At 35.5% G+C, this 21,192-nt stretch overlaps 1 protein-coding gene across 4 annotated transcripts in view; it reads right to left on the bottom strand.

The window, feature by feature from the left end:
• Positions 1–372: 372 nt before the first annotated feature.
• Positions 373–21,192, bottom strand: part of THAP5 (THAP domain containing 5) — a 30,623-nt gene continuing 9,803 nt past the window's right edge. For 3 of the 4 annotated variants that reach the window (XM_033958575.1, XM_033958573.1, XM_033958572.1), the window contains exons 2-3: positions 12,634–12,826; positions 373–1,340 (exon numbers count right to left, since the gene is read on the bottom strand). In XM_033958575.1, the coding sequence (XP_033814466.1) occupies positions 501–1,340; positions 12,634–12,810 (1,017 nt within the window). In that variant the 5' untranslated portion in view covers positions 12,811–12,826 and the 3' untranslated portion in view covers positions 373–500. Of the gene's footprint in view, positions 1,341–12,633; positions 12,827–17,850; positions 17,970–21,192 lie in introns of those variants that run through there. The other variant, XM_033958574.1, reaches the window with a different exon arrangement.

Here is a 21,192-nt window from a genome sequence, read left to right as displayed (position 1 = left end):
TCTCCAAGCAGGCAGAGCTTTCCCCCACACTGGAGAGCTCTAGTGCACTGACAGCCCCATAAATACTGAAAATAATAAAGAAATAAACAGAGCAGATTAGAAAGACACCTTCTGGCTCACGTTCAGAAGGAAAAACTGAAGGGGGCAGCAGAGTCTTCTGGAGGAGGAAGAGTTGAAAACTTGCATGACTTGTGAGCATGGGGAGAATACCCTTCTGTGAAGAATGACACACCTATTGCACTAGAACAACTGTTGTACTAATCACTCAAGGTTTCTGAGTATCTTGCTCATGTAAGTGATATTTAGAGCTTGATGTTCTGGCTATTGGCAGTTAGTTATTGCTACCAATACCTTACTAAACTTTGGAAAAAATATTAAATAAATGTTTAATTTTAGAATGTTACTTGCACATAGATTCAGAAACTAAAAAAAATGACTGACTTGTATTAAAAAATGTTAATAAGAACAATACCACAATGAATCAAAGTTGTAAAGCTGTCTCATATCATAGTCACTTCAAAAGTTGTGAAACAGTTTTCTACTATTCTAAGTTTCTCCTCAGACAGCAAATTTTCCTGTTTTAGTTGTCCAATAAGTGCTTCAAGTGATCTGAGCCTAGATAAAGTTTTTCTTTCTTGCACTTCAAGGACTGTTATTTTAGAATGCAAAATAGCAATTTTTTGCCAGAGGCGGTCCTTATCAACATTTTGCCTGCAATATGAATGCTCAATTTGTAATACTTCAGATCCACTGTCCATGTCTTTACAGAAAGATTCTCCAAATTCAGAATTTTCTAGTTTTACCAGTTGTTGAGGAGATGCTATTGAACTGGCTACTGACGAGGGATCTTCAAAACACTTGGCAGGCAAAATTATAGTAATGATCGAGTCTTCAGTGGTGTTAAATTGCTCAATTGTTTGTGTGCTTGCACTGAACAAAAGTGAATTTTCATTGGTCTGTTGTATATCTACAGAACTGACTTCAATGAGTGAAACAGAATTTTCAGGCGAATCTTCTATTATACTACCTGTATCTTTGGATTCCAAAGATTGATCAAGTTTAGTATGTTGCCTAGGTAGAGCTGAACTATTTAAGAGATTCACCAATGATGAGAACGTACCACACTCTATATTCTCAACAGGTGCCATTTTTAGAGTATGTTTGTTGGGTTGAAGATGCAACTTGATGGACTTTTCTAGGGTTGCTTCTATTGTTGTTGGGATTTTTATTGGTGAATAAGATTCAGAAGGCCCAGATACACTGTTTAGTTCTATGATTTCACTTATTTTTTCAGACTTTCGTTCTTTAATTTTCAGATCTTGTTTGGAATGATCTCTTTCCTGAAAGAAAAAGAATTACATTAATTTTGCATACCTGGATGATTACAGTTATATATTGGTGCCAAACCCTTAAAAACAGCGATATTTTAGTTCAGCATAAAATTAGGTCGTTCTTATTTTGTTAAACATTTAGGGCATGATTCTATGTAGTCCACCTAAAACATTGGCACTAGCCAGTATGGCACTGACTGCGATTATATAAGTTAGGCGCACTATATAGAATCATGCTTAGCACTACCTAATCAGACTTAGACGTCACTAGGCATCCTAACTTTAGCCGCACACAATTTATGCCAGGATTTTCTTTGCCTAAATACCTGTGCCTAAGTTAGGTGCCTAACTCACAAAGAGGCACTTAATTCAAAAACACATTCACAATCCGCCCTTAACCACACCCAATTTTAAGTAGGCACTTTAGACTAGGCGCCTTTTTATAGAATCATATTTTTTTAAGTTAGGTGCCTAACTTTCAATTAAGTCCAATTAAAGATAATTATGAGGTGTTAAGAGCCAATTAAACCTATTAATCAAGTTAGTTGCCTACATCAGCTGGGCGCACTGATGTAAGCACCTATCTTTAAATGGACTATATAGAATTTACCAGATAATTTTTATTTTTATTCTATTTCTGACAACAATCTTAGGGCCCCTTTTGCAAAGCTGCAGTAGCGATTCTCCTGCAGCAAATGCATTAGCTTAAGGCTTTGTAAAGGAGGCCCTTAATTCTAGTTTTTATTCATTCCTTTTCTGAAAATTTTAGCTCCAATTCCATTCTTATTCCAGACATAAACTTCTGATCAATAATTTTAGTTTGTGCTTATTTATTTTTTTTAGTGAACACAAAAACAGTCCTCTTCAGTCCTCTTCCAAAAATGTTATAGTTCTTTTTTTTCCCATTATATTTTTATTTTCAAATTTTACAAAAAGTGTACATAATAATAAAATACATTTGATAAATGCATGGTATCACTTTTATATCTAATACAATGTATGTCTGAATTTGATTTTCCCCTTCACCCTCCCCCCACCCTTTTATTGCTTTAATATAATATTTTCAAATTTTATAAAAGTATACAACATATTGGAATACAATTGATTATTATTCAATAACATATTTATATCTAATACAATATATTCTGGATAAATTTTATTCATTTTCCCTCCCCCCACCCTTCTATTATTTTTTAATCATTTGTTACATTTTGTATCATATATTATAATATATTATATATAAATTGTTTTCCTTATCCCCCCTATATGTGTGTCATAAAAAAAAAAATCTCTAAAAGAAGAAAAGAAGAAAAAGTATTCTATTATTTAATTATTGCAGTATTTTGTCAATGGCCCCCATATTTTTATAAATTTATTATATGTCCCCTTTTGTACTGCTATTGTTCTTTCCATTTTGAAAACATGGCATATTGTATTCCACCAAAATGTGTAGTTTAGGTTGTTGTAATTTTTCCAATTGTTAGTTATATGTTGAATGGCAACCCCTGTCATAATTAATAAAAGTTTATTGTTTTCTGGTGAAATTTGACTTTTTTTTCTCATCATTGTTCCAAATAAAATTGTATCATATGATATTGCAATATGATTTTCCATTAATTTATTAATTTGTGGCCAAATTGAATTCCAAAATATTTTAATATAAGGACAATGATATAATAAATGATCTAATGTCCCTGGTTCTAGATTACAGTGCCAGCATCTATTAGACTTAGAATTGTCTAGTTTTTGTAAACGAGTAGGGGTCCAAAAAGCTCTATGTAATAAAAAGAACCATGTTTGTCTCATAGACGCTGACACTGTACATCCCATTCTCCAAGACCAAATTAGTGGCCATTGAGATGCATTAATTTGATGTCCAATCTCAATGCTCCAAATGTCTCTTAGACCATTTTTTGGTTTTTTATTCAAATATCCAGATATTAATTTATACCACAATGCGGCTTGATGTCCTAGGAAGTCTGCTTTAAAGCATAAGAACTTTAAACTATATTGATTGTTTAATGATTTCCATTCAGGGAACCCAACCTGAATGGCCTGCTTCAATTGCAACCATTTAAAACTTTGTGTTTTATTAAGACCAAATCTATGTTGCAATTGTGAAAAATCCAGCAGTTTACCTTCTGAAATAATATCATCTAGAGATCTAATTCCTGCAATAATCCAGTTCTTCCAAAGGATTTGAGCTCCGCCTACTTTGATCTTGGAGTTTATCCATATGGATTGATTAGTTGATTTATATATTGGGATGGGTGTTAATTTATCAATAAATCTCAATGTTTTCCAAGTATCCATTATTATTTTATTTTCTCTGTATCTTTTAGGTATATTAATACTTGGTAAATGAACTAAATTTAGGGGAAACATAAGGCGCCATTCCAAATATAACCAATCTGGTGCATTATCTATAAGTTCTGGGAGGATCCAATACATACCCTGACGTAGAATATAGGCTTGATGGTACCTATAGAAATTTGGAAAATTTACCCCTCCCTCCTTAATTGATTTTTGTAAGGTTACTAAAGCTATTCTAGGTGTTTTACCAAGCCAAAGAAATTTTGTTAAAATTCTATTAAGCTTCTTATAAAAGGACCCCTGAAAATAAATAGGTATCATACTCATTTGGTAGCAAACCACAGGCAACATCATCATTTTAATAGTTTGAACTCTGCCCCACCAAGATATATGTAATGGGTTCCATTGTTCACATAACTCCGTTACTTTTTTTAATACATATTTTTCATTTTCTTTTACAGTATCTTCAATTGTTTTTTTAACTTGAATGCCTAGATATTTAAATCCTTCTTCTTTCCATATGAATGGAAAAATATCAAATAATCCTTTTACACAATAAACATTCAAGGGTATAATTTCAGATTTATTCCAATTAATTTTATAACCTGAAAATTTGCCAAACTTATCAATTAATTCCAATAAAGAAGATAAGGTAGACTCTGGATTTCTCAAATAAAGCAAAATATCATCAGCATAAGCCGAAATTTTATATTCCATATCTGAATATGGAATTCCTTGTATCTCCCTCGTTTGCTGTATTGCTAACAATAAGGGTTCTAATACAACATCAAATAACAAAGGAGATAAAGGACAACCTTGTCTAACTCCCCTCTGCAATTGAAAACCATCAGATATCTTATTATTAATATTTAATCTTGCAATCGGGAAGCTATACAATGTTTTTACCATTTGTATAAATCCAGAACCTATACCAAACCATTCTAAAGCCTGATACATAAAATTCCATTCTACCCTATCAAATGCTTTCTCAGCATCTAATGAAACTGTAAATGCCGGTTCATCCATTTTTTTTGATAAGTTTAGCATGTGAAATAATAGTCTAGAGTTATTGGAGGAATGTCTTTTAGCAACGAAACCCGTTTGATGCATATCTATAATATGTGGGAGAGCTTTGGCTAATCTCAAAGCCAAAATTTTCGCCAAAAGTTTATTATCAACGTTTATCAAAGATATAGGCCTGTAGTTTGAAACCAAAGTAGGATCTTTATTTGGCTTAGGCAAAACAATTATTATTGATTCAGCCATAGTACCTTTTATATTACCTTTTATAAGTTGTGTCTGATATAATTTTAATAAATGTGGGGAGAGGATATTTTGAAATATTTTATAAAATTCTACTGTGTAACCATCACCACCTGGAGCGGATCCAACTCTAAGAGATCTCAATGCTGTTTCTAATTCTTTTAATGATATAGGTTCTTCTAAACTTCGTTTTATATGATCAGGAATCTTAGGTCCATTTATTATGTCTAAAAATTTTTTTCCATCTTTTTGTTTCTCCAAATAAGGTTCGGAAGAATATAGATCCTTATAAAAATTTAAAAATTGTTTTAATATTATATTTGTTTGATTTGTTATTATACCATTATCATCTTTTATTCCATTAATATTAGTTCTCCTTTTTTTTGCCTTAAGATAATTTGCTAATAATTTTCCCGCCTTATTAGAATTTCCATAATACACCGTTTGTTTGGAAAACAAATCTTTTCTTATCATTTTTGAAGTTAATTCATTATATTTACCTTTTACTTTCAAAAGAGCTTGCAAAACTTCATATTCCCATTTACTTATCAATTTAGCTTCTAATATTTTTATTTCTTTTTCTAATTCTATATATTGTTTTTTAATTTGTTTCCTAATAAAAGCTGAATATGATATGATATTACCCCTCATAGTTGCTTTAAATGCATCCCATACATTCTCTATAGATGTATCTTCCATTAAATTTATTTGAAAAAATTCATTAATTTGTGTTTTAAAATTTTCCAAAAATTTGTCATCCACAAGCAATGCATTATCAAATCTCCAAAGAGGTCTATTATTTTCTAATTGATCTAATTGTAATTCTATCCATATTCCCGCATGATCCGAAATGATAATAGGATCAATGGAGGCTTTAATCACTTGTTGCACTTTATTTGTTGAAACAAAAATATAATCTATTCTTGAAAATGATTTATGAACCTGTGAACAAAATGAATACTCCTGATCATTAAAATGAAGAATACGCCATATATCTTTCAAATCACATGATTGAACTAAATTATCTAGACCTAAAGATTTAATATTTTTACCTGGTTTTTTATCCAATAATGGATCCATTACAGCATTAAAATCTCCAGCCACCACTAAATTAGAGGCAGCCAGTGGTAATAACATATTTTGTAGCTTTTTGAAAAATTCTGATTGATTCGAATTAGGGGCATATATATTAAATAACGTCAGGGTATCATTTCCCATACCTATATCGATATGTATCCATCTTCCATGTGGATCTGAATTTTTTACTTTTATATTGGCCATACATTTTTTATTTATAAGGATTGCAACCCCTGCTTTTTTACCCACTGCTGGAGCAAAAAAACATTCTTTTATCCATCCACCTGATAATTTCTGTGATTCCTTCATATTAAGATGGGTCTCTTGCAGACAGTAAATATCTGCATTTTGTTTTTTTAAAAATGTTAATATTTTTTTCCTTTTAATTACGTGATTCAGGCCATTGACATTAATAGAATATATTTTAAAAGACATTATATATTTTAATACTTTTCATTATCTTATTCTTCCTCTCCTCTTTCATATTTAATATCCAAAAAATTTTCTTCATGACACACATATTTAACCCCAATGTATCTCCCTTAATAATTCTAATAAATATTCTCCTTATCCCTCCCTTTCCCACCCAATATATTGGCTGCTTAAGGATACACATTGGAATTGTAATCCTAACATTCTCCCCATTCCAGGCAATCAATATTCAATTGTTTAAACAAATTTCCCTTCTAACTATCTATATTGATCTTTTATGTTTATTTAATCATTTTCCATAACATTTTATTAATGTATCATTTTCCATTTAACAATATGTTAATTTGTATTTCCTTAGTATTATGATTTCAACATATAATTATTTTAAACATATATGCAGTGTATTATTTAATAATTTTCCTATATTCTGTTCTTTCTTTCATATAATTATTATTGTCTTTTCTTTGTATTGTTTTCCTCCATTTCTTCAAATATTTCGATATGTTATATTTTCTAATTTTTCATAGAGTCTTCAAAACCATCTTAATATATTATGTTAATATATCATAGGTTCTGGTTTAGAGAGAAACTCTTTTAGTTTTTCGGGATCCTCAAAATATAAGGACTTGTCTCCAGATGACACTCTCATTTTCGCCGGGTAGTATAGACCATATTTAAATCCTTTTTCTTTGAGTAGAGGTCTCATGTCTAGTAGTCTTTTCCTTTTAGTTGCTGTGTTTTTGGCGAAGTCTGGTAAAAACCATAATCTTGATCCTTTATAATTTAAGTTTTTATCTTTTTTTGCAGCATTTAGTATCTCTAGTGCTTGTTGGTATCTCAACATTTTGAAAATGATTGGTCTTGGTCTGTTTTTATTTTCTAGATTTTTTATTGGGATTCTATGCGCCCTTTCAATTTCAATTGGTTGTTTCAAGTCTAATTGTAGAATTTTTGGAATTAAATTTTCAAGGAAAAGGATAGTATTTTTTCCCTCTAAATTTTCTTGTATTCCAAAGAGTTTGATGTTCTTTCTTCTTCCTCTATTCTCGTAATCCTCCAGTTGATCTTTTAATTTATTTAATTCCAGGTTGTCGTTTTTACATCTTTTTGATTCACATTCTATAGTTTCCATTTTTGATTCTAGTTCAGTTGTTCTTTTGTTGTTAACTTCCATTTGTCTATGTATATTTAAAATTTCTTCTTTCATTTCAGACATATTAGTTATTGTTTCTTTAAGCATTTGTTTGATTTGTTTTAATTCTTCCATGACTTCAGCTTTGCTTAATGTGTCTGATTCTTCGATAGGAAGTGGTATTTTGCTTGGTGTTATTTGGTCTTGTTTCTGTCTTTTTGCAGATGTACCAGCCTCATTTTTGTTTTGTCTGGTACTTGTCATGTTGTTGTTTTCTTTTTCTTGGTTATTCTTATTTCTTATATTTAGTCTCTTAGGTTTAGATTTGATATTCTTAGGTTTTTAATCTCTTTTCTTCCAAGATTTAGTTTTGTCTTTTGAAGTAGAAATTTTCTTTTTAAGCCCTTTTCTTTTTTCAGTTATCTGTCACAATCTTGAGTATTCCTTTTTTAGTTTATTTATCTCTTTAATATTAGCTAGATGGTTATTTTTGATTTTTTTTTTTTTTTTTTTTCCTTTTTCCTTCTTTTTCTTTTTTTCCTTTACTTATGTCAGTTTAAAAAATCTTTCCTTTTTTCTTTTATTTTTCTCGCTTTACTGTTTCAATGAAGGAGGGAACATTCAGTCCAACAACCTTTCCTTCTCTTAAATCTCTCTTGACTTTCACTCTCTCTCTCAATGAGACACCGTTTCAGCGTTGACAAAAAAAATTCTTGGTATTTATTTATTTATTTATTTATTTTTTTTCTCCTCTCACAAGCCCAATCGCAGCCCCGATTAAGGAGAGCAACACTTTATAGAATTATTTTCCTTTATTTTGAGCAATTTGAAGCAATTGTCTTCTGTTTTTTTTTTGTTTTTTTTTTTTTTCAGCTTCTCTTAATTGCCACGATGTCTTGCTTCTTTAGTTTTTTAAAGTACTAATTTTAGTACCGCTTTGAAACTTTCCTCTTTTTGGTCAGTTTTTCCCCAGCTTGGCTTCACTATCTCTTTGTATCAGTCAGAGAAAAGCTGTTAAAAATTAGTCTTTTTCATTGTCAGCAGTTTCTTGTTTGTAATATATCTCAATATCTATCTATTATTGAAGAAAAATGAACAAATAGATAGGTTTCAGACAGAAGTTCAGTTAGTTATTCTGTGTTCCATTTCTTCATTAAGCTGAAAATGGCCGCTTTAAACTGCCACACTTAAGAATTCTAATGACAACATTCACATTAAGAGTATAATCTTTTTTATACCTTTTTTAGTTAGTATTTTTACTTTTACATAAATCTTCTAATAATTATAGCTTTAGCAGTATTAATTTAAAACTGTATTGAAATATTTTCCTTCCGTTTGCCAATTCAATATATCAGCCTTTCCTCACAGTCATTTCACATTAGCTTAAAGACATTTTGGTAGAATCAGCAAATTTTATTTAGTTAGCTACTATTCTTTTCAATATCAGCATATCTTTTTTATTGCCTCACCATTCCAGCTCTTCGATGTCTTGCCATTTCAGCAGTGAAATAAAATCTGCAGTTTTGAGTCTTTTCACAGTTTTTAAAGGGGGTAGATTCAAACTGTCAGCTCTCTCTTTCTCTCTCCAAATCCTTTCGCTGTCAGTCACTCACCATATTATTTAAACTTTTTTTTCCCCTCTGTCATTTATTTGTCTCCGATGGTGCACCGATCTGTCACTTATCTTCAATATCGCACCGTTTCAATGCTAAAAAAAAAATCGGCAATCCTCCTGCAGCTCCTCTCACAAGCCCAATCGCAGCTGTGATAGAGGAGAGCGAAATTTATTCAAGTATTCTGTTATTTCAATTAACTTTGAGTTGTTTTATCTTTTTTTATAAAAGACTCACTTTTCTGAAGCCGGTGTTTCTCTCTTTCGGCTTTTCATTCACAGGCTGCTTCAGCGCTGCGTTTCAAATCTCACAGTATCGTTATAAAAAAAAACGGTACTTTGTTTTCTCAGCTCCCAGTTACCTCAGGCTTCGTTTTAATTTCAGTTAAAGAGGTCATCTGATTTATATTATGTTCTTCTTCTTTGTCGATTATTTCTTTGATGAAAATATCCAGAAGGAAAAATATTATTTTTTATTTTATGCCTAGATGGTGAGGAGCTTTGCGACTACACTTCCATTCGTGCCTCGCGCTAAGCCACGCCCCAAAAATGTTATAGTTCTCATTCAGTTCTTAAACTCATGTAAATATGTGTAAAGTTTTCATTCCTTTTAAGCCATTTTTGATGAGAAAAATTATTTACAGTTCTTATTCTATTCAGGCCAGTACATTTTCTATTCCTATTCAGTTTTTGTTTTGGAAAAAAAACCATAATTTTTATTTTAGTTTTCGTAAACTAATGGTCAACTATTTTGTTCTGATTTTTATTCTTGTTAAATTAAAATATCCCTGATAGAAACTTTTCTGCCCTCCTTTTTCATATTAAATTTCTATATTAGTGCTTTCTGATTTGCAGACTTTTCTCAAGGGTTCAGAACCGTGATCAAGTTTTCTCAAAATGCTTCCACTACACCAGGTGTTCTCAATCCAGTCCTCAGGATACATTCTGCCAGGATACCCACAATGAATCATACACAATCTGTATATACTGCTCCCCATTATATGCAAATCTCATGCATAAGCAGTGGGTATCCTGAAAATCTGACTGGGTAAGTCTGTCCTAAGCTCATGAGCCATAAACAATCAATTGGTGTTAATGGCACTTATTTGGGTTTATGCATGGATCTGCTGTGAACCCTAATTTTATAAAATGCACTTCTAAATTTTATAGCTCACAACTCAAAAAGGGGTATGGGCAGGTAAGAGGAATTTCCAAAATTAAGGATAATGTTATAGAATAGGGTCATTTATGCGCCTAACTGCCTTTGTGTGCCAGTTTATACCAGGTTTCAGCAGGTGTTAAGTGCCATACCCAAAGTTAGGCATGAGATCTGTATCAAACTAGTATTCTGTAAAGGGAATGCCGCGCAGAATGCCCTTTGCAGAATGGAAGATTAGGCTCTTACCTCGGTAATCTTCTTTCTGTTAGAAGACATAGGATTCTGTACTGAAGCTGTTGTTCTCCTATAGTCACAAACTTTGCAGAAGGGTGCCACTTAAATCTCTCAACTCCTCCCCTTCACCAGTAGAGACCAATGCAATTGAATTCCAATGAAACAGAAGAAAAGAGAAGGAAGGGCATGGGGAACTTCCCTGAAACAACATACATTTCTGTTCTGCTCTGTAAATCATGACAAAAAACAATGATTAACAATAATTTACAGGGACTCGAATGTAAGGGTACCCAGGAACCAACCTGCTATGTGCTACAAGTACTATCCTATAAGACCCCAAAGAAAAAAAGGATTGCTGTAGTTCTGAGCTCTTTGAGGACAACGGGATAGAAAGCGAATTAAATAAATAAATAAATAAATATCTTTTTTTAAAACTCATCCATTTGATAGAAAAAGAGGACCTGTGGTAGACACCAGCAATGTCCGAGGCAGTAACAAGTGAATCAGATGTCTGCATAGGGTGAGCAGTATAGAATCCTATGTCTTCTAACAGAAAGAAGATTACAGAGGTAAGAACCTAATCTTCCATCCTGTTGCAATGAGATAGGATTCTGTACCAAAGCTGATGTACCAAAGCAATGCCAGAGGTCTAGGAGGGACAGATGAGCCTGCCTTTAGCACCGAGGACTCAAAATCAGCATCCTCTCTAACCGCCACATCCACTCTGTAGAACCTTGTAAAGGTATGGAGAATAGACCAAGTAGCTGCTCTACAGATTTCATCAGGTGGAACAGCCTGGGACTCCCCCCAAGAAGCAGAAACACTTCTAGTCGAATGTGCTGTAATAGAGATAGGTGGCAGATTTCCGCAGGCAATATATGAAGAAGAAATTGCCAAGTGAATCCACCTGGAAATTGAAGCCTTAGAGGCTGGTTTGCTTCATCTCTGCCACCAGAAATCTTATGGCTGCCAGTGAAAGGGACCCTGATAGAAGACTCCAACCCCCTAAATCCATATGGTGCATGGGCGGGGGGAGATTATATGAAGCCCGCTTCCTGATACCCAGAGGTTATTACACAGGGGTCCCACAGCCTGCGCTCAAGCCTCTGAAAATCAACAGGCAAGCTCGCTCCCAGGGGAACAAACCCTGAGCTCTCAATGGACCACAAAGCAGGCTGGCTCCACAGGTACTCAAAGAGATTGGTCTACAAGCAGTAGCCTGCCCTCATGGGACTGCATTCTTTCCCCGACCGATTAAGCCCAAGAAGGAAACCTCTGAGCACTGAAGCCATGCAGGAACAAAAACTGATGGCCAAAAATACCAGAAAATAATAAAAAGAAAGCAGAGCAGAACACACCTTCTCAGTTCGCTAGCAAAAGGAAAATTGAAGAAGCTATTCTCCACTGGTGAAGGGGAGGAGTTGAAAGATTTGAGCAACGCCCTTCTGCAAAGTTCAAAACTATAGGAGGACAACAGCTTCAGTACAGAATCCTGTCTTTGCAACAGAATTCTAGTTTAACATGGATCTTCTCAGTGCCTAACTTTAGGCACCATCTATAGAATATTCCCCTAAGATAATTAAATAATCAGAAGGTGCTTTTCCTTTTAGCTGAAATAAGAAAGAAAAACTGCATAAATGTGTAATTGCTTTTTTCCTGAGGATAAGGAAGGAATTTAGTGTCAAAATTAAAAATTCTGTGTGGTTTTGAAATCAGTATTTAAAACCTTATCTTCTCTGTTTTTTTCCTCGCAGCATTTAAATATGTTATGTACAAAACTTATATCCTAAATTAAACAATGACAAAAAACAAACATATTTTGAGATAGGACATTAAGCTGTGTCTTATGCTAACAATCTTGTACCCATATTACTGCATAAACTAACTCCTGTGATAGTAGCTATGACTGTAATAATTGTTAATAAGTATTATCCAAACACAAATTTAAAGTACAAGCCTTAATTTAAAAAAGTGTTGTATTGTAAATAATGATGTTTATCATAATTTGCATATTTAAATATGTAAATATGTACAATATTTTTTTTAATTTGCTCAAGTTTACTGTTTTGACATACATTACCTGAATATTTTGTGTTGCACAGAAAACAGTTGGTACTGCATTTGGTTTCAAATATCGAATACCCCATCGTATATCAAATGAGTCAGGAGTAAAATGGTCACTGCATAAGTAATGGTGCTTAGTAGGAACCCAAGAACCACGCTTCATGTTCTGTAGCCATCTCTCAAGTCTTTCCATATCATGGAGTGGAAACCTTGTCAAAATGTAAAGGAAGACATTAATATGCAATTTATCAGTAGGCCAGGTCTGCTAAAAAAAAAAAAGTAGCAATGTAATCCCTATTTTTGATAGTATAAAATAGTAGATTCTATTTGAAGCCTTTATGTTTAACTTTAAAGGATCTCAACACAATCAATCCCCTTAAGTATTATTCTGTTACCACCGCAACCTTTGGCCTGAACCTCTCTCAATGTTTCAGGGGTTGTAACCATGAGATTCCAGAATTGTATAGCAGGGGTCCCTAAACGTTTTGGACTGAGGGCCACATAAGACATTTCAGATTACTGAAAGGGCTGGGGAGTTTGATGTGACTGAGGATCCAGGTCAAATTTTGGGGACCAATAGTATATTCCATAAATGATAAAATTTATTGTTACTTGTTCTTATCCTTGAGTCCTGCAAGATCACTCCAAACCTAAGGGTTATGGCCCCTTATTAGTAGATGGAGGCTTGGATTCCAATGACATTATCAATATAACAGGTGGTACAGTCAAGAACATTCTAGTATAATATCAAAGCCACTCTGAGATCAAAACAAGAGGACAAAACTGAATCCAGAATAGAGGGCCCAAAAGGGTACTTTTGCAATACTGACTATATAAAGGCAAGTGGCAGACCTAAGGCCTAGGAACCTTGGGGTTGAAATAGAAGCTTACTGATTGTTCAATTGATTTTTTTTTGGGGGGGGGGTTTCAAATGTAAGAATCTATTTTCTTGAACAAGCGATATGTTTGTAATTTGTGAAAAATGCATAAATATTTTTTTTTTTTTAAAGAAAGGGTTACAACTGTTACTTTGGAAAAAAGAGTTATATTTTTTTCAGTCCATGAGAGGGAGAAGAGAGACAGGGGTTTAGGGAAAGTGTGACAATGCAGGAAATGAGAAAGATTGTTAGGGAATAAGCACATGCGGATAGAGATATTAAGGTCTTTATGGTTACAGACGGAGGAAGAAATTGCATATAGTGTGGAACACTTGCTTGAGGACTATGGAGAGTAATCTCATAGGGATCTATAATGTTGATGAAATAGAATAGATTTCAATAGTTTCCGGAAGGAAAAGTAGGATGTTTCCTTGAGGAAATTATTAAATATGAAGTTCCAAAGGTTAGGACCCATATAAGAGAAGGCTCTTTTCCTAGTTGTTTGTAGTTTTATTTCTCTTGGTCCAGGGACTTCAAATTGGTCGTGATGTGATGATCTTAAGAGTTCTATTGGGTAGATATCTAGCCAGTTTCTTGCATAGTCAGGAAGCTGAAGATGCCAGGCTTTGAAGACTAGACAAAGTAGCTTGAATTCAATCCGCTTAGTTATTGGCAGCTAGTTAAGATCGAACAGAATCGGCGTAATGTGGTCATTACTGAGTGCACCTGTTAAGAGTCTAGCCACACTGTTTTGGATTAGCTGCAGGCAGGATAGGTTGGTTAAGCTTGACCCTAGAAATAATGTTTTACAGTAGTCTAGATGACTAGTAATAAAAACATAAGTTAGTTTTGCTAAATTATTGGCAGGCAGTACAGGTTTTAGTTGCCGCAATAGTCTTAGGTGATAGAAACACATTTTTACTACGTGGCTTATTTGCGGTTTGTAGCTTAATTTAGAGTTATAGCGCATATCAAGAGCTTGAATTGGATGGCTTGCTGGCTAGTTCAGGAAGTTTATGTAGTACAGATTGACTGTGCAATAACCACATGGTGGATGATTTGTCTGCATTAATAATTAGACTGTTGTCAGCTAGCCAGAATGTTAAGATCTATCAGTTTGTTATTAAGGTCAGAGTTTCTTCTTGGTTGTTACCCACAAATATTAGCGGTTGGATATCATCTGCAAAGATGTGAAATTTGATGTTCCAAGACTCTAGTAATTTAGCTAAAGGGATCAGATTTAAGTTGAAAAGAGTTGGTAATAATAAGGATCACTGTGGAACTCCTTATAGCTGATTTCAATATGTTGATTATTGATTGGAAAATCACTGTTGCGCTGTCATCTAGAAGTAGGGATATCCCAGGTTCCCTACAGGGAAAACCATTCCAACAACACATAATATGAAATTAATGTATTTAAGGGACATACTGGATTTGATGCTTATGAATGGGGATGGGTTCTAATGCTATAATGGGTTTTACATCTAATGATCAATTGATGGGGTGGTTCATTATTAGAACAAACACTGAGATACATTGTATTTAAAGATCTAAAACAGACTCCTTCTCACTAGAAAAAGAAGGCACTTCAGCTCCACCATGGCCAAATGTTGAGCAACGAAAGATTTGTTATAAGATACTAGAATCTCTGAAGGATATTAAAATAGAAATTATGTTATAGAAGATTTTACTGCCTTCCAATTAGTGCTGCCTGATTTGCCTTTCTCTCCAAAAAAACTACTATAATTCAGGTAAATCTTAGAATTTGTTTTTAATGTAAAATGTATCAAGACCCACTGCCAGAAACATACAAGACAAGGGTATCATAGACACACTCAAGAAGAAACATTGGCTTTTAACAAGCGCGCATGAAACATGCCTATCTCTCCCAAAAACTCAAAAGAAGCGTGATTTTACTACCCTTCACTTTAAAATATATTAGATACACATTTTTTTTTCATTAGCCACAGTCAAAACACAAGTGCTGACACTGCAATGGCACCCCTGGACCACTCGCTGCTTTTAGTCGCCTTAAGCTGACACCACTCTTCGAAAATGCCTTGGTGATTTTTAAGAATGCACCGGAGGGCTCATTTCAATGTTAGAGAGGACATTTGCATGCCATTGTCGGAGACTGCTATAAACCTCGCTAAAGACAGAGATAATCTGTTTCGATAATTCACCACTAAAATGCATGCAGGCTAAACCGCCGGAAAACAGTTTAGCTACCGCTTTAAAATTTTGAGAATCTTGCCCAGAGAAAGGAAAAGTCTTTTTTGGTTTTTATTTTAATACCACAGTACCAGCTGGCATGGTGTTGGAGAAGGCAAGGGGGGGAAGGGAAGGGGAGAACAGGCTACAAAATAAACCCACCAGACCGTTTGAAAAAATGCCTGATTGGGCGAGAAAAGTGAATCAAATCTAATTGAAAATCTATTCAATAGGCCAAATTGAATCGAAAATTTTTTTCCTGGAATTAGGCAGCACTACTTCCTATCCCACATGACTACAGTTCTCCCCCAAAATTCATAGGGGTACCATTCCAGGACTCCTGCGAATTTTGAAAAACTGCAAATGCGGTTTAGGAGTGGATTGGAGGCAGGAGAGGGCAGCTGGGGTGGCGGTGGGTGAGGAAAATCGGGTGCAGGATCATTCTTAGTATTTTCCGACCGCTTCTTCTAAGAACTAAAGTCAGGCTACACCAATCAGGAGCTGCTTTGACACGCTATCTAGCGTGTCAAAGCAGCTCCTGATTGCTGTAGCCTGACTTTAGTTCCTGGAAGAGGCAGTCGGAAAATACCATGAAAGACTGAGTCCACGATTCACGAACCACAAATTCGTGGGGGTGTACTGTATACCAAAAGGATCACATATAGAGTCCATGCCTGAGGAGATGAGGCTGTTTCATTAGATGAATCACCTGATCCTGATAACAATTTAGGTTTAAACAACTAGATAACAATAATAATCTTTATATTATAAGTATTCTGGAATGTGTCAAGACAATGATCCCATATAACTCATTGAAATCTATGCTACCCAACATGTTAAGAAATGAAGAAAAGCCAAGCAAAGATAGACCAAGATACAATTCATCATTCTGTCTCAATCGTTGGCAGCTCATTAACAGGTTGATCCCACAAAACAGAACAAAATTCTTCACAGCTCATTTCAAGGGGTAAATGATGAATCTCCCTAATCTACCTGGTTGACTAATGATTTGTTATTCTTGAGTTTGTCAAACTAGTATATCTTCTATACTTATAGCGGGTCTTTTACTAAAGATTAGCTCGTGTACTATCAGTGGCAAGGCTCATAGAAATAAAATGGGTCCTGTGGCAGATAACATGTGCTAAACTTTAGTAAAAGACCCCAATAATGAACTACTTTACATAACTGCTTTGAATTACCATTCAATGGTGTCCTGTTATAGGTACGATTAACATTCTCCTCAGTAAAGGTTAAAGCAAAGAATCCAATTGGTCTGTATAGCTATTACCTAGCAGTGTTCTGCATCCCCAACCCTATATGTCATGTCTATCTGTTCAAGTTAGATTGTAAGCTCTTCCGAGCAGTGATCGTCTATAAATGGCAAAATGTACAGCGTTGCGTATGCCTTTCAGCGCTATATAAATGATAAGTTGTAGTAGTAGTAATGGTGCTCAGGAGGTCTAGGTCCTAGACCTCCATGAACACTTTATAAATTTTTGGTCATACAACAAACTTACTCATGGACGTTTTTACTTTGAATTTGAGAGTTTTAGCATTAATTTTTTGCACCTAGGGTTCAAATGTTTAGGGGAGCCCTGTCATATATGCTCAGGGGATTCAGTAGCCTAGGATGGATTTTTTTCAGGATTCTAAAAAGTTGTACAATACCTGTTTCAAAGGCAGGATGGCTAAATATGTGGATATTTTGCAGAATTTAGCCTACTACAGCTGTCCACGTTACCCTCCTTCCACTGCAGAAGTTGTGATAGGCTCCAGCCAATAGTCAGAGGAAGAAGGGGCTGAGCTTCAAGGGCTGTAGGGGAAGCAGAATTCTGCACAGGGTCTTTGGAGAGAAGGAGGAACTAGTGAGTGATCTGGAAGGAGGGGGGCGGGTTGTTGAAAAGGATAACAACTGAAGAATATGCGAACAATGTGAAGGGTTTTATTGACAGCTGAGGAAAAGAGCTAGAAAATCCCTGGTAGTCTAAGGGGGTTATGCAGCAACCCCTAGTGGCAGTCTTATGACTATTCTGAGCCTACTACTAAGAGCAGCACAGGTGCCTCGTATATAAAGGAACCACTGGAGCACATGTGACTGGAAATTGCCAATGATACAGAATTCAAATGGAGGATTAGATCCTTACCAGAGAAGTTAGATATGGATGCGCAGGAACAAAAAATGTCAGATCATTAAAGGGGCTCATGACTGTACATCTGTAATGAAATGGTGAACTGAGACAAACAGCTGGCATATGGAGAGGTCATCACCCAGATCAGGGTTCCCCGAGGCATCCAGTTTAACTGTTCCACAAATGAAATCAGTGTCATCCAGGATGGAAGCAGTGCCTGGCGACAAAAGAGGCATGATATCAGTGTGCCAACTTAGGCAACCTGGGTCCATAAGAACCTGGGCACTGGGGACCTAAGTAGTGACCACCACTAAAAAAGGCAATGGCTTAGAGCCTTGTAGCTTGCTCACCAGCTGCACTGTGTGAGCCAGGTCTGTAAGATAAGCTCTCTACATGAGCTGGACAAATTCCAGTGAAAATCCACACACAAGGGTTGAAACTCACCCCAACAGACCTCCCCCCCCTGGACTCTGTGCACTTGCTTTTCGCAATGTTGCCAAAACTGGGATTTTCTGCCCAATTCCTGGACCCCCCAGAGGGGCAAAGCCCGAAGCTGCTGCCTCCTTCTCACGTGCTCCGTGGTACATGGTACGTGGATACTCCTCTGCCAGCAATCTAGCACAAAGAACACAAGAATTCAGATCTGATGATGAGAAGTTCATTCCTGTTGATTTTTTGACAAAATCAAGGGGTTTTAGAAAAAAGTAAAAAAAAAAAAAAAAAAAAAACCCAACTGTTTAAAATCCAATAGGCCACCACCAGAAAAATCATGCCAAAAACGGCCTGTGGAAACTGAAAAAATTAAAAATATTGAAATAGGTGTTTTGGAGATAGGAAACCTGAACCCTAGCCCCAGAAACCTTGAAAAACAACTTTTTCATACTCTCCCCAATTTTCCCATAGGAAATATTGGGGCTGTACTCACAGTCTCTGCAGTGCTTGCCTGTCAGCTCTCTCTCTTCAGCTAAAGTGAAGGGAAAGGAATTTCTGCCTCAGAATGTCAAACAGTCCAGTCTTCAGAATCTTCAGACTGCCAGTCAGATAGACCCTGATTGAAACTCCCCCACTCTTGGAACCTCAAAGGGCAAATGGATAGGGAAAACGCAGACTGCATGCACCCTGATACCCAGAGGGCTCTTACTCAGGGCACATGCAGCCTGTGTTTAAGCCTCTAAAAAGTTTAGAAATCAAGCTTGCACCCAAGGAGATGGACCCTGAGCTCCAAGGTGGCACACAGCAACCTGCTCCACAGATCCTCCCAAACTTTGCTCTGTGAAGCTGTAGTTTGGCTCCACGGAAACTGCTTCCTTTTCCAGGCAGAGAACCCCTGAAAAAGGGGTCTCAGGGCACCGAAGCCACCAAAAGGGTCAAACATACATCAAAAATGAAAAAGTTAATCTAAGCAAAAAAAACCCAAAAAACTTCTGCATTGTTCACTTGCAAAAAGAAAAAAAATGAAGGGGGCAATGCGCTAATCAAAAAATACTAACGCAAGCTCTATGGAGGCTTAGCATGTGCGATATTGTAGCGCACGCTAAAACCGCTAGCGTGCCTTAGTAAAAGGAATCCTTTGTGGATTAATACAACCCCTGGCACTAACTTCATATGCAAAGTTTGGAATGTAACATAAGTTTACCTCTCCTTTTACGAGCCAGTAAAGTAGGCAAAAATATTACAAAAGAAATGTAATGCCTACTTTGACTTCTCATTGCTCCTGACCTGCATTTTGAATCAAGTCATAACTATGCACATAAGATTTGCATTGAGATGCTTTGAAGCCAATTGGAAACAAAGGGTTCCTTTTACAAAGGTGCGTTAGGGCTTTAACGCGCACTAGCCGCTACCACCTCCTCTTGATCAGGCGGTAGTTTTTCAGGTAGCGTGCACTAACCCGGTGCATGCGCTAAAAACGCTAGCGCACCTTTGTAAAAGGAGCCCAAAGATATAATTACACAAAGAAATGACATTAGTGCTTTATACAAATTTTGTTTGTTTTTTTTTGGGTGCAAATATCTTAACTGTACATTGTCCAATTTTTTATATCACTTGAAAGAGCGTCTTTTTGGTATAAAGCAATTTTGGTTCATATTTGACCTGGATGGCATTTTGAATCTTTTATGCCTGATGTATTTGTAGGACTAAGCATTTTCTACATCTTGCAGCTAAATGAATTTCTACTGTTTGGGGAACATAATCAGGTTTTGTGGGGTTAATTCCTGCATGGAAGATATTTAAATATTTATAAAGAGAAAAAGATAACACAAAAAAATTTATATAAAAAAAGTTCTTTGGAAGTATTTATTTGAAATAAGTTGAAGAAGAGTTTTCAATATTAATATAGATTATGTTTTTCCGACCAATGGTATCTCTTAGTATGTGTACAGTACATGAATGCTTTGCTGATTCGCAGTTCTGTTACACTGAGCTCTTGAGGTATTTTCCTCTTCCCAAGATAACTGTTACTCTCCTTCTTCCTTTTTTCTGATTATAGTATTGGGATTCACAGTTTGCTATTTATTTATTTCTTTTTGGGGTTTCCACAAAGGTAGTATAAACATCATAATTTTATTAAATTTTTATATACCACTCTTTTTGCAGTGCAAGTCAGGGTGGTTCACAATAAATACATTTAAAGGAGAATAAAAGTGGGATGCCATATAAAGGATAGTCGCAATCTTTAAGCAAAGAGTGAGTAATTATCTGAAGCAGACCTATATAACAGAAGCAAGAATAATGCCACCTGAGGATGGCTGGAATTTCTCTTATACCATACCATACTCTTTTATTTCCCTCAAGTTTCAACAAGGATTCAGAGTGGTGTACAATCAACTTACCCTCAGCCAAGGGAACTACAAATACTAATATATAATTTAAAAATTGTTTTAAGCAGAGAAAAGAAAAAAGTCTTCAATACTTTCCTAAACTGATAGTAAGATACAAACTGTCTCAACTGAACAGGTAAGCCATTTAGATCCTTGGTAAACCAATGTACATGTATCTTCAAACATATGTCTATGACAAGCATATGCAGGTAGGGCCAAATATATGCATATAAATCCACAAATAATGTTCATGACAAAGTTCAGGCTTAGGGGGGTCTTGGTTTATATTTGAGTCTACTCCCCTCCTGGATCCAGGGCTGGCCTCTCCCTGGGTCTACCTTAAGCCCTGATAGTCCAGTGGAGAGCAAGAGCAGAAGCAATCCCTACCTCCCTCCCCCAAGGTTTGTATCAGGTCCTGTCCCAGACACCTGTGCTCCCTCCCACACCCTTTCAGAACCAGCATAGGCCTCCCCTGGGCCTAAATTAAACTCTTGTAGTCCAGCAGGGTGAATGAGGCAGGAGTGATCCTCTTACG

The sequence above is a fragment of the Geotrypetes seraphini genome, chromosome 9 (assembly GCF_902459505.1).
Source record: "Geotrypetes seraphini chromosome 9, aGeoSer1.1, whole genome shotgun sequence".
NCBI lineage: Eukaryota > Metazoa > Chordata > Amphibia > Gymnophiona > Dermophiidae > Geotrypetes > Geotrypetes seraphini.
The sequence above is the reverse complement of the archived record's forward strand: the minus strand, read 5'-3'. Positions and strand labels throughout refer to the sequence as shown.